The sequence below is a fragment of the Empidonax traillii genome, unplaced genomic scaffold, assembly GCF_003031625.1.
Source record: "Empidonax traillii isolate 1590-97213 ecotype Southwest subspecies unplaced genomic scaffold, ASM303162v1 scaffold338:size1951571, whole genome shotgun sequence".
Lineage (NCBI taxonomy): Eukaryota > Metazoa > Chordata > Aves > Passeriformes > Tyrannidae > Empidonax > Empidonax traillii.
Window position 1 is genome coordinate 741,745 of NW_020955531.1, and position 14,371 is coordinate 756,115.

At 54.7% G+C, this 14,371-nt stretch overlaps 1 protein-coding gene across 1 annotated transcript; it reads left to right on the top strand.

Annotated features, from left to right (window-relative positions):
* Positions 1 to 12,208: 12,208 nt before the first annotated feature.
* CHCHD10 (coiled-coil-helix-coiled-coil-helix domain containing 10) lies at positions 12,209 to 13,487 on the top strand. The gene is made up of 4 exons (XM_027892028.1): positions 12,209 to 12,258; positions 12,339 to 12,531; positions 12,687 to 12,825; positions 13,231 to 13,487. The coding sequence occupies exons 1-4, from the start codon at positions 12,209 to 12,211 to the stop codon at positions 13,248 to 13,250; spliced, it is 402 nt and encodes a 133-aa protein (XP_027747829.1). The 3' UTR covers positions 13,251 to 13,487.
* Positions 13,488 to 14,371: the final 884 nt, after the last annotated feature.

Genomic DNA, 14,371 nt, shown 5'->3' on the forward strand with positions numbered 1-14,371 from the left:
GGGCCACAGCCAGGGCAGGGTCAGCCGTCCCGCGGCCGGTGCCTCCCGGCAGCGCTGCCCGTGCCGGCAACCCGAGGGCGGCTCGGGGATGGATGGAAACGGTGGAGGGGGGAAGACGGCTCATCCCGTTCAGCGGAGGGTCTGCCGGGGAGATGCTGCCCTCGGGACCGCACCGGAGAGCGGCGGGGGGCACGGAGAGAGGCACCGGGTGGTCCCGACTCACCGGCTTGTGTCGGCGGGCGGGCGCGGCGGGCGCGCAGTGCAGCAGAGCGGCGGCCAGCAAGGCGGCGGCGGCGGGCAGCGGGGCACGGGCCATGCCGGGCGGCGGAGCGGGCTCGGACATGGGGCAGAGGAGGAGGGGGGGGGGGGGGGGGGGGGGGGGGGGGGGGGGGGGGGGGGGGGGGGGGGGGGTCCTCGCTGAGCCTTTTATCCCCCCACCGCGGCCGCCTGCCCTCCTCCTCGCGCCTCCTCCCGCTCCTGCCTTTTGTTCTCCCCGAGCCGCGGCTGTTCGGGCCGGGGGGACACGGCCCGGCGGCATCGCGGGAGGGAGGGGGGGGGGTCCCGCCCGTCCCGCCCCGCTCCGCCCCCGGGGGGGCGGCAGGGCGGAGCACACGGGACGGGCGGGACCCCCCTCAGACGCCTCCCCGGCACCGGCCCCCTGGCCTCCGTGCACCCGGGTCCTGTCTGCGCTGGGATGGCTTTAAACGAGTCCGTTTAAAGGTGTCTTTCACTTCTCCTGCTTATGGGTAACCAGGGACTGAAAACAATCCTCTTAGACCCTCTGTACCCGTCGAGATCACTCTAGCCCCCATGGGGAATAGCTCATCTCTGTGTTTAAATGTGTCTGCACCCCTGCTTTGCCTGTGCAGGGATCTGCTGAAGCCCTACACTCACCCTTCCCCTGTGTGAGATGCTGAGGGAGGGGAAAGAAGGGAGCAGCTCCCCATTTTGGAGATACCAAGTCCCCTCTATCTGCTCAGCCACCTGGAGGTGGAGGCAGCAATGCACAGATCTGGTTTCTTGGTTCCTGTTTCTACGGAAGAAGCCCTGGACTGTGTCAGCATCCCCTCAGTAGACTGAGTTTAGCTGCAAATTGTTTCAAGAAATGTATTGCAAATAAGAAAACTTTGATCTCCAGCTGGCTGGGCTGGTGTGCAGGGAGTGGGTAAGGCTTCCTGACATCCCGGACTCTATTACTGCTTTATTTGTCTGTGATCAGTTGTTCATGTTTTGTTTTATGGGAACCATACTGAGGATGTAAATACTGGGTACGGTAAGCAGATGTGAGAAGAAAGAGCCTGGTCTTGGCTGTGTTTGGAAGGTGCTGCAGTGGCTCACAGGCTCTTAGTGAGATGTCCCCACACTGGAGCACCATGTTCAGGGCATCCCCAAGGCCGTATTTCTAAGAGGGGATAGGGAAGGAGGGGAAAACACTTTACACTGTGGAATTTACCCTTCTGCTGTTATTCTGGCTGTGCCCCAGGAATGCAGAGCAGACCCTACTTTCTTGCCTTGCTCTGAGCCAGACAGCTGCATCCCAGCAAGAAAAGCTTTTCTGCCTTTGTCTCTCTTTTCTTTAGTGTCTTTTCTTTCAATGCTGGTGTCTCTGGGAGCTCAGTGCTTTCCAGGCCATGGCAATGGAGCCTGCTGCTGCCCTGGGGAAGCAGGGAGAGAGGCATGGGAGCAGCCTGTAAGGCAGTGACAGGCAGTTTGGCTCTTCTTAATAAAGGGAGACTTTTAAAGGGGGTGTTCTGGGAAACTCAGTCCTTGCAGAGATGTGACTGTGTGTGAGAACTGCTGGCTCCTGCCAAGGCACTTAACACAAAAGAAAGTGCATGGTGTGTTTGGGATTGCAAATATTTCCCAGCTGAGCAAGTAGATGTTTAGCAGCAGGAAAATGGCCCATTGGGTGTTCAGGGGGCTCATGTGCTCACTTTCTGCAGAGAGCCCTGTGCGCAGCCTGCAGAAATCCTTTCTACTAGTGCTCCTGAGCTGGGAGCTCTCTCAGCCACTGTGTGTCCTGTCCATGCAGGCCTCACCCCTGCCTCTGTTTGCAGCTTGCTGGATGTGCAGAGCCTGCTGGCAGATGAGCACAGGGCTCCCACCCCAGCCCCAGAGCGCCGACAGTCTGACATCTCTAAGTGTCTGCTTGCTTTCCTGTAGCTCCTGCCAGGCTGGAGCCAAATTTGGGCTTCTTGTGATGGCTACAGGAGCCCAGTGAAAGCCTTCATGGCTGAGAGGTCCTGATGGTCACTGATGTTTCTGATACAGCATCCCCATGTGTAGCTCTTTTTGCTCAGCATCTCCTCAGGGCCTTCCAGTCCTAGCAAGCGGCAGAGCTGTTGTGGGTTGTCCAAGTCCTTTTGACTTACAAGCATTAGCTCTTCTCCCATTCTCCTAAGGCTTTCCAGCAAGGAGGGCCTTGTGAATATCTGGTAAGGCGAAGTGGCGTTGTAATGTGGGTGCCAACAGGAATCACCAGCTGGGGATAACCATTCCCAGCAGTCCAGCAGGTGTCAGGTGGGAAGAGACTGTGCAAGAGGAAGACAACAGCGGGTCCGATTCTGCTCCATTGTGAGCAGCAAAGAGGTCAAATAACTCTTTCAGTCTGTGGGACACTTGGGTGAGAAACTGCTGTAAGGCACTTTGGACTGAGAGGAGGTAGGGGAAGAGGTGTCTGATGAGGAGCAAAGGGGAAAGGGGAGGGAAGTGAGAGAGAAACTGAATTTAAAAGGATTAAGCCTGTCTGTCCAAAGTCCTTTGTTTCCTGCCACCTCCCTGATGTGACTTTCACAGCTGTATTCTGTGTGGCTGGGGACCTAGGTTTAGGTTCCCTGCAAAGTCAGCATGGAGCTTTACACCTCCTGGACATTCCCCTGAGCAGTTGGAAGAAGGTCCAGGAGCCAAATCCTCAGGACAGAGAAACCCCTTTGATTTTTCTTCTCTAAAGTCTTTCCTCCTCTCTCTGTAGGAGATGGCCTCATGAATTGATGTTTCCACCATCACTGCTCAGTGGGTGACAAATGGGGACACATCTCCACCAGGCAAGTCTCTGTTCTCACCCTTCTGCTTTTGGGATTCCCCTTTTCTTTGGCCCTGGCATCTTGTTTTTCTCCCGGGAAGCCAAAGTGAGTGTTTGTACAGGTGATGGTAGGTGCAAACGAGGCTGGGGGTCATGTGCAGTGAACTGCCCTCATAAACACCACTGATTAGGAGTGTTTCCTGAATTACCTTGTTCTGCTCCTCTGCTGGCAACCCAAAACATGGACATGGGGAGAGGGCAAGAAGAGGATGTGGAGTGAGAGGAAACTTGGCCTTTGGGCCCGGACTCACAAGTGGAAAGGTAAAGTAATATGTAGAAGTGTCTGTTGGTCAGCAAAATCCTTTGCTTCAAAGCTCTTTAGGGTTTTTTAATCTTTTAAAAGAAAATGCTGGAATTGTGCAGGCTGTTCTGGATCCAAGCAGTGCACCTTGGAAACATCACAGTCTTCCTGACTCCAGCGTAACTAGGCCAGTACAACAGTCCCACTATGCATTTTTAGAAAGTTTTGCTTGATCTGCTACTACTTGTTTTACATTTATTTTCTTTTGCCTTTAAACCTCCCTTCCTTGACCTTGATTCTGGGTTGAACACAGCAGTGCAGAGTCTTATGAGGTTGTGATCTGCCTGATGTACTGCCCTTATGAAACCAAGGGGTGCCTGCTGAGCAGAGCATCTGGCTGGGGGCACAACTACCTGCAGGGCTGCTGGGTGGGCACTGCTGCCTCCTCCAAACTGGGAACAAGGGTGATGGTGGTGAAGGTGGTGATGGTGTCAGGAAAGTCCAGCACCTCACCTTGCAGTGGTGCACTGCAATTCTGCAGGCATCCAGTGCAGGAGGGAGTCCCTGGGGGAGCACTAAGGCAGCCTCAGCTCACACTGCAGCTCACGCGGTGCCCGAGCAGCTGCGGGGTCTTGTGTCTCTTCCTCCTCCCTCTCCTGCTGCAGCCCCAGTGCAGCTGCAGCCAGCCCTGGGATTCAGCCCTGGGATTTGGCCCCCAAGAAGCAACTCCCTGCTGGGCCGTGGTCTCGGCAGGGCAGGGGCAGGCTGCGGCTCGGGAGAGCTCCGCCGCAGTGTTTGTTGTCTAATCATCTCCTGCCCCCGTGCCAGGAGCTGAGCGCACACAAACAGTGCCGGGCTCCGGTGAGAAGCACTGCCTGCGAGATAAGCCAGGCAAGGAAAACACATCCATCTTCGTGTCTCTTGGCCTGAGATGCAGTTTCATCTGCTGGCATTTTCCTGGCGTAGGCTCAGGGCACACCACAATTCACCTGGGGAGCCAGACGCCGGGGAGCCGGCTCCCATTCCTGGCGAGAGGTGTCAGCCCCGACTGGTGCAGGGTGCGACGGCTGCGAGGAGCTGGCAGGCGGCTGAGGCCCCATTGGTGCTCAGGGAAGGGATCTGACCCCAGACTGAGCCCCTGTGACAGCCTGGACCTGGCTACATGTCACCAAAGGTTTGCTCACCTGAGCAACAGGGCCAGGCTCCCCGTGCCCGGCCGTGCACCCAGCAGCCGGCAGAGCCCAGGTGAAGAGCTCCCAACCAGCAGCCCGGACAAAGCAGAAATGGCTGGGACATCCAGTGCAGAGCAGAGACGCGACTCCAGCCTGCGGCTGCTCAGTGTCTCATAAGGAGGTTGCTAGTGCCGTCTTGCAGCGCTCCCAACCTGCCAGCTCTCCGCAAATGAAACGTCCCGGTGAAACGCCCCCCACCCTTGGCTCCCTCTGATCCCCTCCGAAGCCGATCTGAGACTGGAATGTCTCCTGGGATGTGATTCCCTCTAGCCTGAGGGGAACTGCGTTAATAAAACCCGGCGTGAGCAGTGGAGGCAATGGGGGAGGAGGCAGGCCGGGCTGGTGAGATGAGGCTTTTATGAACAAGTCGCAGGTCTGCTGGAAATGTCCCATCCTGTCCTCTCTCCCTCCCCCTGTCCCCGGAGTCGAGCTGTGGAATTCAGGGTGTTGGTCGAGGCTTTTCTTCACGAACGTTTCTGCCCAGAGCAGCCAAGCCCCTTCACCTCCCTCCCTCTCTCCCCCCTCCTCAGCAAACGCTGCTGAACTCAGCTGGCAGGAACAGGTACCACTCCCCCAGCCCCTCTCGGCACAGCCTCACTGCTGCTGGGACCGTCCTACCCCTCCACATTGCTCGGGCATCTCCCCACGGGGTGCCTGTGACCAGTGGAAGGTGTCGGTCCCCAGGACTGCAGGGCAGCGTGGCCAGTGCCAATAGAAGGAAGGAGAGAGTGCTCCCCACATCTCAGCAGGACGGGGTGGCTGCACTCGTGGCAGGGAGGCAGCTGGGCTGGTCGGTGCCAGGTGAGCAGAACCAGGCAGACGTGGGGCTCTGACTGAATGAAGCCACATGAAGGCAGAAAGGATGTGAGCCAGGAGGGAAAAAAGACAGGAGAGCAAGCAAACTCAGTCCGGAGGAGATGACCCCAAAGAGAGATCATGGAAGTGTAGGTTTTATTGGTGTGAACACTCTCTTGGCTCCCATTTGGATCAAAGTGCCTCTCACAGTGGTTACTTTGTGCAGCAGTGATTTTGTGAAGCTCTTGTTACTTTGTGCAGCTCTCTGCCGTTCGGAGTTCATGCTACCCTAGGATGCTGTGGGGAAGGTCATGTCCCGCACTGCACTGCCACTAATAAATGTCACTGGAATGAGTTGGTTGCTGGACAGTCACAGAGCTCAGTTCCCAAAGTGTTTTCCCGCTTTCTCTTGGGAAGCAATTGTTAAACTCTTGAGGCTGCATTATCTCAAACTCACTGTGGAAGCCTCGGGTCCAGGGAAGCACCAAGACAGCACACTGAAGCTCTGAAGAACAGTCTAAAAGAAGCACCACGAGACCTTGCCCAAAGCTGGGAATGTATACAGCATGGCATGCACTGTGTTCAGCCTTTCCAGTAAGCTGAGGGGTTTGCTCACACCACTGATATTGCAAAGGCCAGGCTGTCCCTACAGAGAAGGATGTTTGCTGTGTTCCTATGGAGGAGCCCACGGATGGACTCTGCATTGAGCTCAGGACTCCATGGTGGAGATGGCAGCTGAAACAAGAGCATTTCAGCAGAAGTCATGACAAGGCTGCACAACAAGGCTGCCCTGTGCATTTGCAGGGGTTATTGACCATCCATATGAAAAGGAGACATCACTGCCTTCTATAGAGGAAGGAAATCTCTGGCTGCTGTACGGGCTCTGCCTTTGCCTGGGAAGGGGGAGATGAGGGTAGTTACTGTAATATTCTAGTTCAAAGCAGTAGCTGTTCGTGGGTTGGTGCTAACAGCCTCCAAAGGTCACGGGTGCCTCTGCCCTGCACACAGACCCCATCCTGCTTCCGTAGTCAGGCTCATGTTGTTTTCCTGCAGACGCCCGGGAGCTGTGCCCCCCGGAGCTGTGTGTGGGGAGCACCCAGGCAGCTCTCTGGGGATGTTTGCTGACTGTCTGCAGCAGAGAGGGGGGGAACCAGACCAGCCAGGGAGCAGCTGTGCAGGAGTGGAAGGGAATGGCCTCTGGGCAGATGTTTGGGTGAAGAGGAAATGCTGAGCCCCAAGCCCATCAACCGGGACACCTCAGGTAAAGCATCAACAGGGAAAGCAGGGAGTCCGTAGAGGTGTGAGATCCCTCCAGGGCCTGCTCAGCACTGTTATCTCCTTCAAGGGGTGTGGGCTTGGTGGATCCCAGCCAAGAGCAGGGGCTCATTGCTCAGATCCCCCAGACACACCAAACAAACCCGTGCTGGCTTTTTAGCTGCACTTCTGTGGCCATGAAGAAAACAAAACAAAATCCTAAACAGAATCTCTGGGCTCAGGTTTGCTGTCCTGTACTGTATTCAGCAGGTTTTATTTATTACTGTCAATTTCAGAATTGACAGTAATTGTTGTCCTTACCATCTGAGGATACCCCGGAGGCGTTTTGGTAATTTCTTGACTAGATCTGTCTGAAGAATTTGGGGACACAGAAGTCCTTCCTTCAGTTATAACTAATGGCATCAGCCTTCAGCTGGGATCAAAAGTTGCCTCCAAGTGCACAAGACCCACTTCTGGATGTGTGAATACAAAAGAAAAGGAACTTCTGAGATGCAGCCACCACAAGGAGGTTTGAAAAAGTTCTTCTTCTACCACCTCTCTTTCCTCATCAGGAGGTGAGGGCATTCACATTCCACAGCTGGTACCTTCCTCCATCCACAGGCCACCTGGGTGGGTTCAAGTGGCACAGGTAAATGCAGGGATGTACCTGCATCTCCCAGCACTCATGGGAATGTCTGAGAGAAGCCTCTTCTGATGGGGAAGAGCTCTTCAGAAACCTGGAGCACAGCAGTGTAGCTCAGGTGTGCTCCAGCAGCCAGGCCCTGGGGTTCAAACAGGAAACACTCACGATATGAACAGATTCAGGTCCGGAAGAGCCTTCAGACCAAAAGTGGACAAGCATGAATGAGTTAAAAGCCTTTCCTTTGCTTGGTGAAATTTATTGAAAACTACATTGTTCATCTGTTGAAACTTCACAGCTGTTGAGATTGCCCTCGGGGCAAACCACATCCAAGAAATGGCATGTAGATCCTGGGAGCACGAGACTTGAAAGCTGAAACGGCACTCAGAGTGCTGCCTCCCCTCCCTTGCAGTCACGTCTGGCCATCTGCAGCTCCTCCACCGAGACGCCGTGGTTTTTCCTTCCTCCCGTTTCTCATCTCCCACTCTCACAGTGCAGTCACTTTGTTTCAGGCATTGTATCCTGGCTAAAAAAAGACAGACATCAAGAATCTGCGTGGGCAGTGTGCATGAGGCCCGTGGCATCCAGAGTGAGAGAGGGCTCTGTGCCACGCTGCTGTGGGGGTGCCATCACATATCACCTACCTGTGACACTGCTGCTTTATTCTCCCTTGGGGAATGGTGGTGAGGCGGGACTGTGGGAAGTGTGTGCCATTTGTCCGTGAAAAATCTGTGAATTCCATTTTGTGGTGGCAACTTGCCTGATTTTTTTAAATCGTTATTATTTCTCAGTGGCGACTCTGCTTGCAAGAAACTTTATGGGATAAAAAAAGTAGTGCTTGCATATTGCCATCTGACCTGAGAGTTCCTTGTGAACTTGGGGACTGAAATCAACCACTTGGCACGCGTAGAATTAGGACTAGCCAGAGCTCAAAGATGAAAATAAAAGGAGGACACGAGAAACCCACTCACTGCATACATTCAGTCTTAAATGACTCATGGAGCAATTTTGAGTAGCAAACACACTGGTAAGAACTAGAGGTTTGGTTTCTTTCTTTCTTGGGGATTGGCCACAAACAAAAATATTGGCTAATTCATCAGACACTTTCTTCTGCTTTGAATAGTTTGCCCAGATCCCCGAGCAATCATCCCGTGCAATTTGCTGTTAACCTAAATAACTTAAATTCAGGTACACCCAGAGCACTGCCCAGATCTGCCCCTGCATGCACTAATTAGGGTTCTCCAAGCGCAAACCTGCAGCTCGGGAGGCAGGAGGCTCCAGCAGCACCCCCAGATGGATACCCGCTGGTGGTGGCCCATGGCAAGGACCAGGCAGGGATGATCCACAGCGTGTCATGGCTGTGTGGAGAGGGCTTTCTGTAGAAATGTGGCACTTGTGGGTGTCACCATCCCCCAAGCAAACGCCCTGTGAAACTGCAGCCTGGTAAAGACAGAGCCACACTGTCGCCCCACGGAGGGGCAGAGACAGGTAGGAGACACAGGGAGGCCAGTATTGCATTCCTTACCTGTGAAACAACCCCTTGAGATTCAAATGCTTGGGGAATTCCTAGATCTCTTTGTAGCCACATCTCAGTGGTGACAGAGTGAGGATTTAAGTGAGGCAAGCTCTGAAGGGGGAGGTTGTGATCTGCTTTTAGAGCAATGGGGAGAAAGTATTTGGAAAAAAAATAGACCTGCTTTTAACAAACTTTGTCCTACCTGCTCCTGCTGCTAACAGGAGGGGAGGTACTGGCCAGCCAGTACACTAAGTTATTCAGAAATTACTGGGTTTCAGTCAATCTTTCCAGAAGTATTCAGGAATTTGTTACTATCTTTCAGATTTATATGTCCCTAAATCCAGAGTCAACCTTCAAGTGCAGGCAAGCCCTAACAGTTGAACTATGCAAGGAGGGATCTTCTGGAGCAGGGGAAGAGAGAGAGAGGCAGAAACAAAGCTACTTGATTGAATAAAAGATCGAATTTAGGCTGAAAAATAGAGGAATTAGGAAGTGTGGCCGGGGAAGAAATGAATCCCTGAAATGTTGCAGGGATATTTAGATGCAAACAGGGCCCTCCTGCACAAGTCCCCCAGTGAGAGGATGGCTCCTCGGCAGGGCTTTCACAGGGAGACCTGCCACAGTACTTCCACCTCCGGTGGTGAGGACTCTGCAGCTGGGAGCAGAGGGCTAGGAGTGGGTGGTGTGTGTGCGGGTGGAGTTGTGTACACTCAGCCTCTCAGACAGCCACAATAAATTATCCCATTAGTAAGCCCAGGGTAGCTGTGCTCCTCAGCACATACCCGGCCTCCCACTGCACAGAAAAACTTTGTGTCTAATTAACCAAATCAAAGGGTCCCCCAGACGCAGCTTAGAGGTTCGCACTCAGCTTGAAACCCAGGCTCCTTCAGCAAGTTATTCTGTGCCTGGTGGAACTAATGAATCCTGATTTCTTGTGGCTGGAGCTCTGGCATTCCCTGCACCCCCTACAAGTCTGTCCTCTCCTCCCCCCGGGAACATGACGAGCTTCTTCCTATGGCCAGGGGCAACCAAGAAGGGAAAGGAGCCTGTGGTGTGGCAGCCCTGATGGCTCAGCCATGCTCACATGCTGATGGCAGAGAGCTGAGCTCTCTCCCCGGGGATTCCTTGCAGCAAGGAGCTCTCTGAGGTCACCTTTGTCTTCCCTCCTGCCTTTTCTCTCTCCTGCCTTTAAGATCTGTTTGCCCACAGGTGCTCGTGGCTCATCGGGACGGGGCCGCATAAGGAAGGGAACCCTGCCCCTCCAGGACCTGTGGCTGGGAAAAGGAAAAAGTGCAGGTGCTGCTGAGGCAGGGGCTTTCCAGTCACATTCCTCTGGTTTTACAGTTGCTTGGCCCCCTCTTTGTTAGTGGAAAAAGACAGGCAAATGGCAGATGTAAAATGCTGCTATTCCAGCTGAAAGAAGAACTGCATAGCTCCTGGGGCAGGCGCTGCGGGAGGAAGGATTTGGGGGTGTTACCCTGCAGACAAGGAGACCAAAGTGGTGTTTGTTTGAGGCACAATCCCTTTCTCTCCTCAGGAGCTGCAGCTCCCCCCGCCCGCCCAGCTCCTGCGCAGAGGGGGCGGCTTGCTTTACAAACGCTTTTCTCTTCCCCTCGTGCTGGAAATTTGACTCTACAATAACACTTACACAGCAGCTAATTGCCAGTCCTGCAGTGACTTAGCTCTCTAATTCCTGCCAGTCAATGAACCAGCCCAAAGAGCTGGTTTTCGTAACGTGCTGAATGTATGAACGCAGCCCTGGAGACATAACATAGCTGGGATTTTTTTTTTTTCCTGGACAACTTCTGGATCCTTCTCAATTTTGGAAATTCCTTTCACTCCACAGGACATACGGGATATCCAAAGCTGGAGCTGGCAAGAGGGGCCATTCTGGGGAGATGTTGAACAGACACGGACCGACAGAAGTCCCAGAGACCAGCGGGGGTGCCAGGGAAGAGATGATTGTCAGGAAATTGGTTTGAAGGTAACACTGGCGTCGTCCAGCCTGTCTGTTGGTGATTTGAGGGCTCATCATCATCTTTTCATGGATTCCTACTGCCCAACAATGTCCACGCCTTGCAAAGTGTTCCTTGATCTCCTGGTTTGTATCCAGAGGGCTGCTGCAAAAATTGTTGTGCTGGCCAATGGCTTAGACCACATCATTCCTTCCTGAGCTCCTCCCTGGCACCCTCTTTTCTCTGCCCCAATTGTGGAGTGCTCATCTTCCCGCTCCCAGCCCATCATTATCCACCTCTCCTCCACCCGTTGTCTCCCATGCAACAGAGGCCCTCTCCATTCCCATTCCCAACAAGCCCCTTCATGCTCCTTCCTGCCCTGCTCCACACCTGGGAGAAACACTCTCTGAGCCTTTGCAAAGCCACCACATTGCCCTTCTCACAGCTCTCCTTTGTCACAACATCTTCATTAACCATCACAGGGGAGCTGCTGTGCTCAGCTCATCACCTGATGCCAGCAGTACCTCCTTGCTCCCTCCCTTCCTGCCCTGCCTGCTCCCTGCTCCTGTTCCTGCCCTGCCTGGAGTGCACAGAGTTCTGTCTCTCCGTGGCTCTGCAGCCACGAGTGGGAGCCCAAAAATGGGCTAAGCCACATTAGGGCCAGTGACTCTGGAGATGGCGGGTGGCTTCACCGGCAGGCGCTGAATTTGGGCACAGCGAGGTACCAGTTCACCCCTAAACCCGTGTTTGTTGTCCCATTTGGGCAAGGGCAGAGTAGTGGGACAGACTGAAATGCAAAGTGAGCTCCAACTCTGGAGTGAGCAGAACCATGGTCAGTGTCTGCTACTGAGGCAGAAGCCATCACATGAGTATAAATCATTCCTGAAAGGAGGATGGAGCCAGGCAGGGGGGTGGTATCTTCTCCCAGGTAACAAGCAACAGGACAAGAGGAACTGGCCTCAAGTTGTGCCAGGGGAGGTTTCAATCTGACATGAGGAAAACATTCTTCATGAAAGGGTTGTCCAGCCCTGGCACAGGCTGGGGGTGTTCAGAAATCGTGTGGGTGGGGCAGTGAGGGATGCGGGTGGCCTTGGCGGTGCTGGGTGATGCTTGGACTCGATGATCTCAAAGGCTTTTTAACGATTCACTGATGCACTGATTCAGTGATTCGATAATTCTGTAACTCAGTGACTCTATAACCCCACCGCTCAGTGTCCCCCGGGCCGTGCCCCCTCCCGCTCCCTGAGGGCCGGGCGGGCCTCGCGCGCCCCCTGGCGGCGCAGGGACCCCGCGGGTGGGGGGTGGGCGGAGCCCGGGGACACCCCGCCCCTCCCTTTCTGCGCACGCGCCTGCCGGGAACTCCTCCTTCCCTTAGCGGGGCGGGGCCGCGGCTTCGGCCGCCTGAGTGAGCATGCGCGCAGGCGTCACGTGGCGGCCGCGACCCTTCTTAATGCTGAGCGGGGCGGGGGGCGGGCTCAGAGAGCAGAGCGAGGATGGCGAGGGGAGGACGGAGCGTGGCCCGGCCCGCGCCGGTGCCTGCCAGGTACAGCGGGACACACCGGGACACGCCGCGGGGCGCACGCGGGGCCTGTGCCACCTATCCTGACTCCCTTCTCTCCCCAGCCCGGCCCCAGCGGCCCCGGTCGCGGCGCCCGCGGCGCAACCGGCGCAGCCCGGGCTGATGGCGCAGATGGCGAGCACGGCGGCCGGCGTGGCCGTGGGCTCCGCTGTGGGACACGTCGTGGGCAGCGCCATCACCGGCGCCTTCAGCGGCGGTTCCTCCTCCGAGCCGGCCAAGGCGGCGGCGCCCGCGCAGGTACGAGCGGGGCTGTGCCCTTGGGCCGCCCTTGGGGGGCCTGTGGCCGCGGGGCGCCGGGCCGGGGCTGAGGGGAAGGGGGACAGAGCCCGCCTGCCGCGGGGAGGAGGCGCCGGTGCCCCCGGGCCGTCTCCTGAGTGGGCCTGTGCCCGCAGGCGCCCGTGCAGCCGCAGTCGCCCTTCGGACCCTGCCACTACGAGATGAAGCAGTTCCTGGAATGTGCCACCAACCAGCGAGACCTGACCCTGTGCGAGGGCTTCAATGAGGCTCTGAAGCAGTGCAAGTATAACAACGGTGAGTGTGCCCCGTCCTTACAGGAGGGAACTGCTGCCAGGAGAGCACCTGAGAGGATTTGAAGGTTGCAGAAGCAATCTTTGGAGGCTGTAGGGCTCTTCAGGGCTTTAAGTAGGAAGCAGTTCTGCCTCTGCTGTTCCCAGAAGGGAACTGGAAAGGGCAGGAGAAATGATCTTGACCATACTTCTGAAGGTGGGGAGGCTGTTGGTACCCTCTTACAGGATCCTCTGTTGCTGCCGTGGGAAGCCTGCTGTATTTCCCTAGCTGATTCCCTAATTCCTGCTGCATTTGTTATAAACTTTTGTCAGAAGTTAGGTCTTGATCTGGTCACCTGAGATAAAAGAGCTTTTAATTCCAGCTGCTGGAACATGTACCTAATGCTGAACTTGTGCTTCCTTCCTGTAGGTGTTTCTTCTCTCCTGTGAAGAATCTGCCCCCTCGTATGGAAGAGGATTGTTGTGTAGAGCCCTGCTATCCACAGGGAGCAGAAGGACAGACAGGGAGTGCGCTGGAGGGAGCAGACTGACCAGACAGGAGCATTCTAGTGGTAATTCACTTCTGAACTAGTAGGGAAGGAAAGGAACGATTGGACCCAAGGGTCTTCAGAATTCAGATAGTGCTATATTTATTACAGAGAAATAAAGGAATTTATTTGGACCTATCACTTGTGCACGTTCTTTATTTAATTCTCAAGCTAAAATTACGCTACCAAAATGTTAACAGTATCAGCCACTTAAAGGACAAGGCACAACTGTGTGTTTCCTGCGAACAGGAGATGCAGCCTAGCAAGGGCAGAGCCTGCGTGACTTGGCAAAAAGAGATCCAGACCTCAGCTGAGGCTGCACTGGCTGCCCTCCAGGCAGAGGAGAGGCTGGAGGGAGGTAATCCAAGATGTGTCTAGAGTATTTTCAGTAACAAATTATTTTTCTATAGATACCCTCTTCCTGGAGAGCTGTTCTGACTCAGAGCTAAGACAGCATGACCTGTCTGGCTGTGGGACTTGGGTACAGTTGGCTGATCTTACTTAAAAGCTTTAGCAGGTTATGCAATGTTCTCAAGGTCATTGGCAACAGGTGAAGTTTGGAGCTGCTTTCCTCTTGCAGTCACCTTGGCAGAACAATCTCGTGAGTGCTGCCCTCAGATGGGCCTCTGGAAGGGCACCCTGTTCTTCACGGTGGTGTAAAAGAGAGGCTTCAGGTGGAGCTTTAGTGGCACAGCAGTAAAAAGATGACACTTTCAGATGCTTAACTTATGCATTTTCATGGCAGAATGAGTCTATTAACCTTTTGATCTCTGACTGTTGAATACTGGACAAGTTCTCAGTTGGGATTTGTGAGGAAGTCCAGGTCTGGATGGTAAATGCTAGCAGCGTGTACTGGAGGCTGGTGTTGAAAGTCCTGCCCCTTCTAAATGTCACAATCTAAATTCTTGGTAAACAATGTTCTGACCTATGTGTGGCCTTACTGGAGCGCCTTGTGCTCTCCTGAGAGACAGCCAAGGGAAAAAGTAAATGCCAGAGACTCAAAGCCAAAGTGCTCTGTGTCCT

Excerpts from the sequence above, each read along its gene's own strand:
- CHCHD10 (XM_027892028.1), top strand. The coding sequence starts at position 12,209 with ATGGCGAGGGGAGGACGGAGCGTGGCCCGGCCCGCGCCGGTGCCTGCC. Across the intron at positions 12,259-12,338 it reads CCCGCGCCGGTGCCTGCCAG|CCCGGCCCCAGCGGCCCCGG; the intron begins GTACAGCGGGAC and ends TTCTCTCCCCAG. Across the intron at positions 12,826-13,230 it reads GCAGTGCAAGTATAACAACG|GTGTTTCTTCTCTCCTGTGA; the intron begins GTGAGTGTGCCC and ends TCCTTCCTGTAG.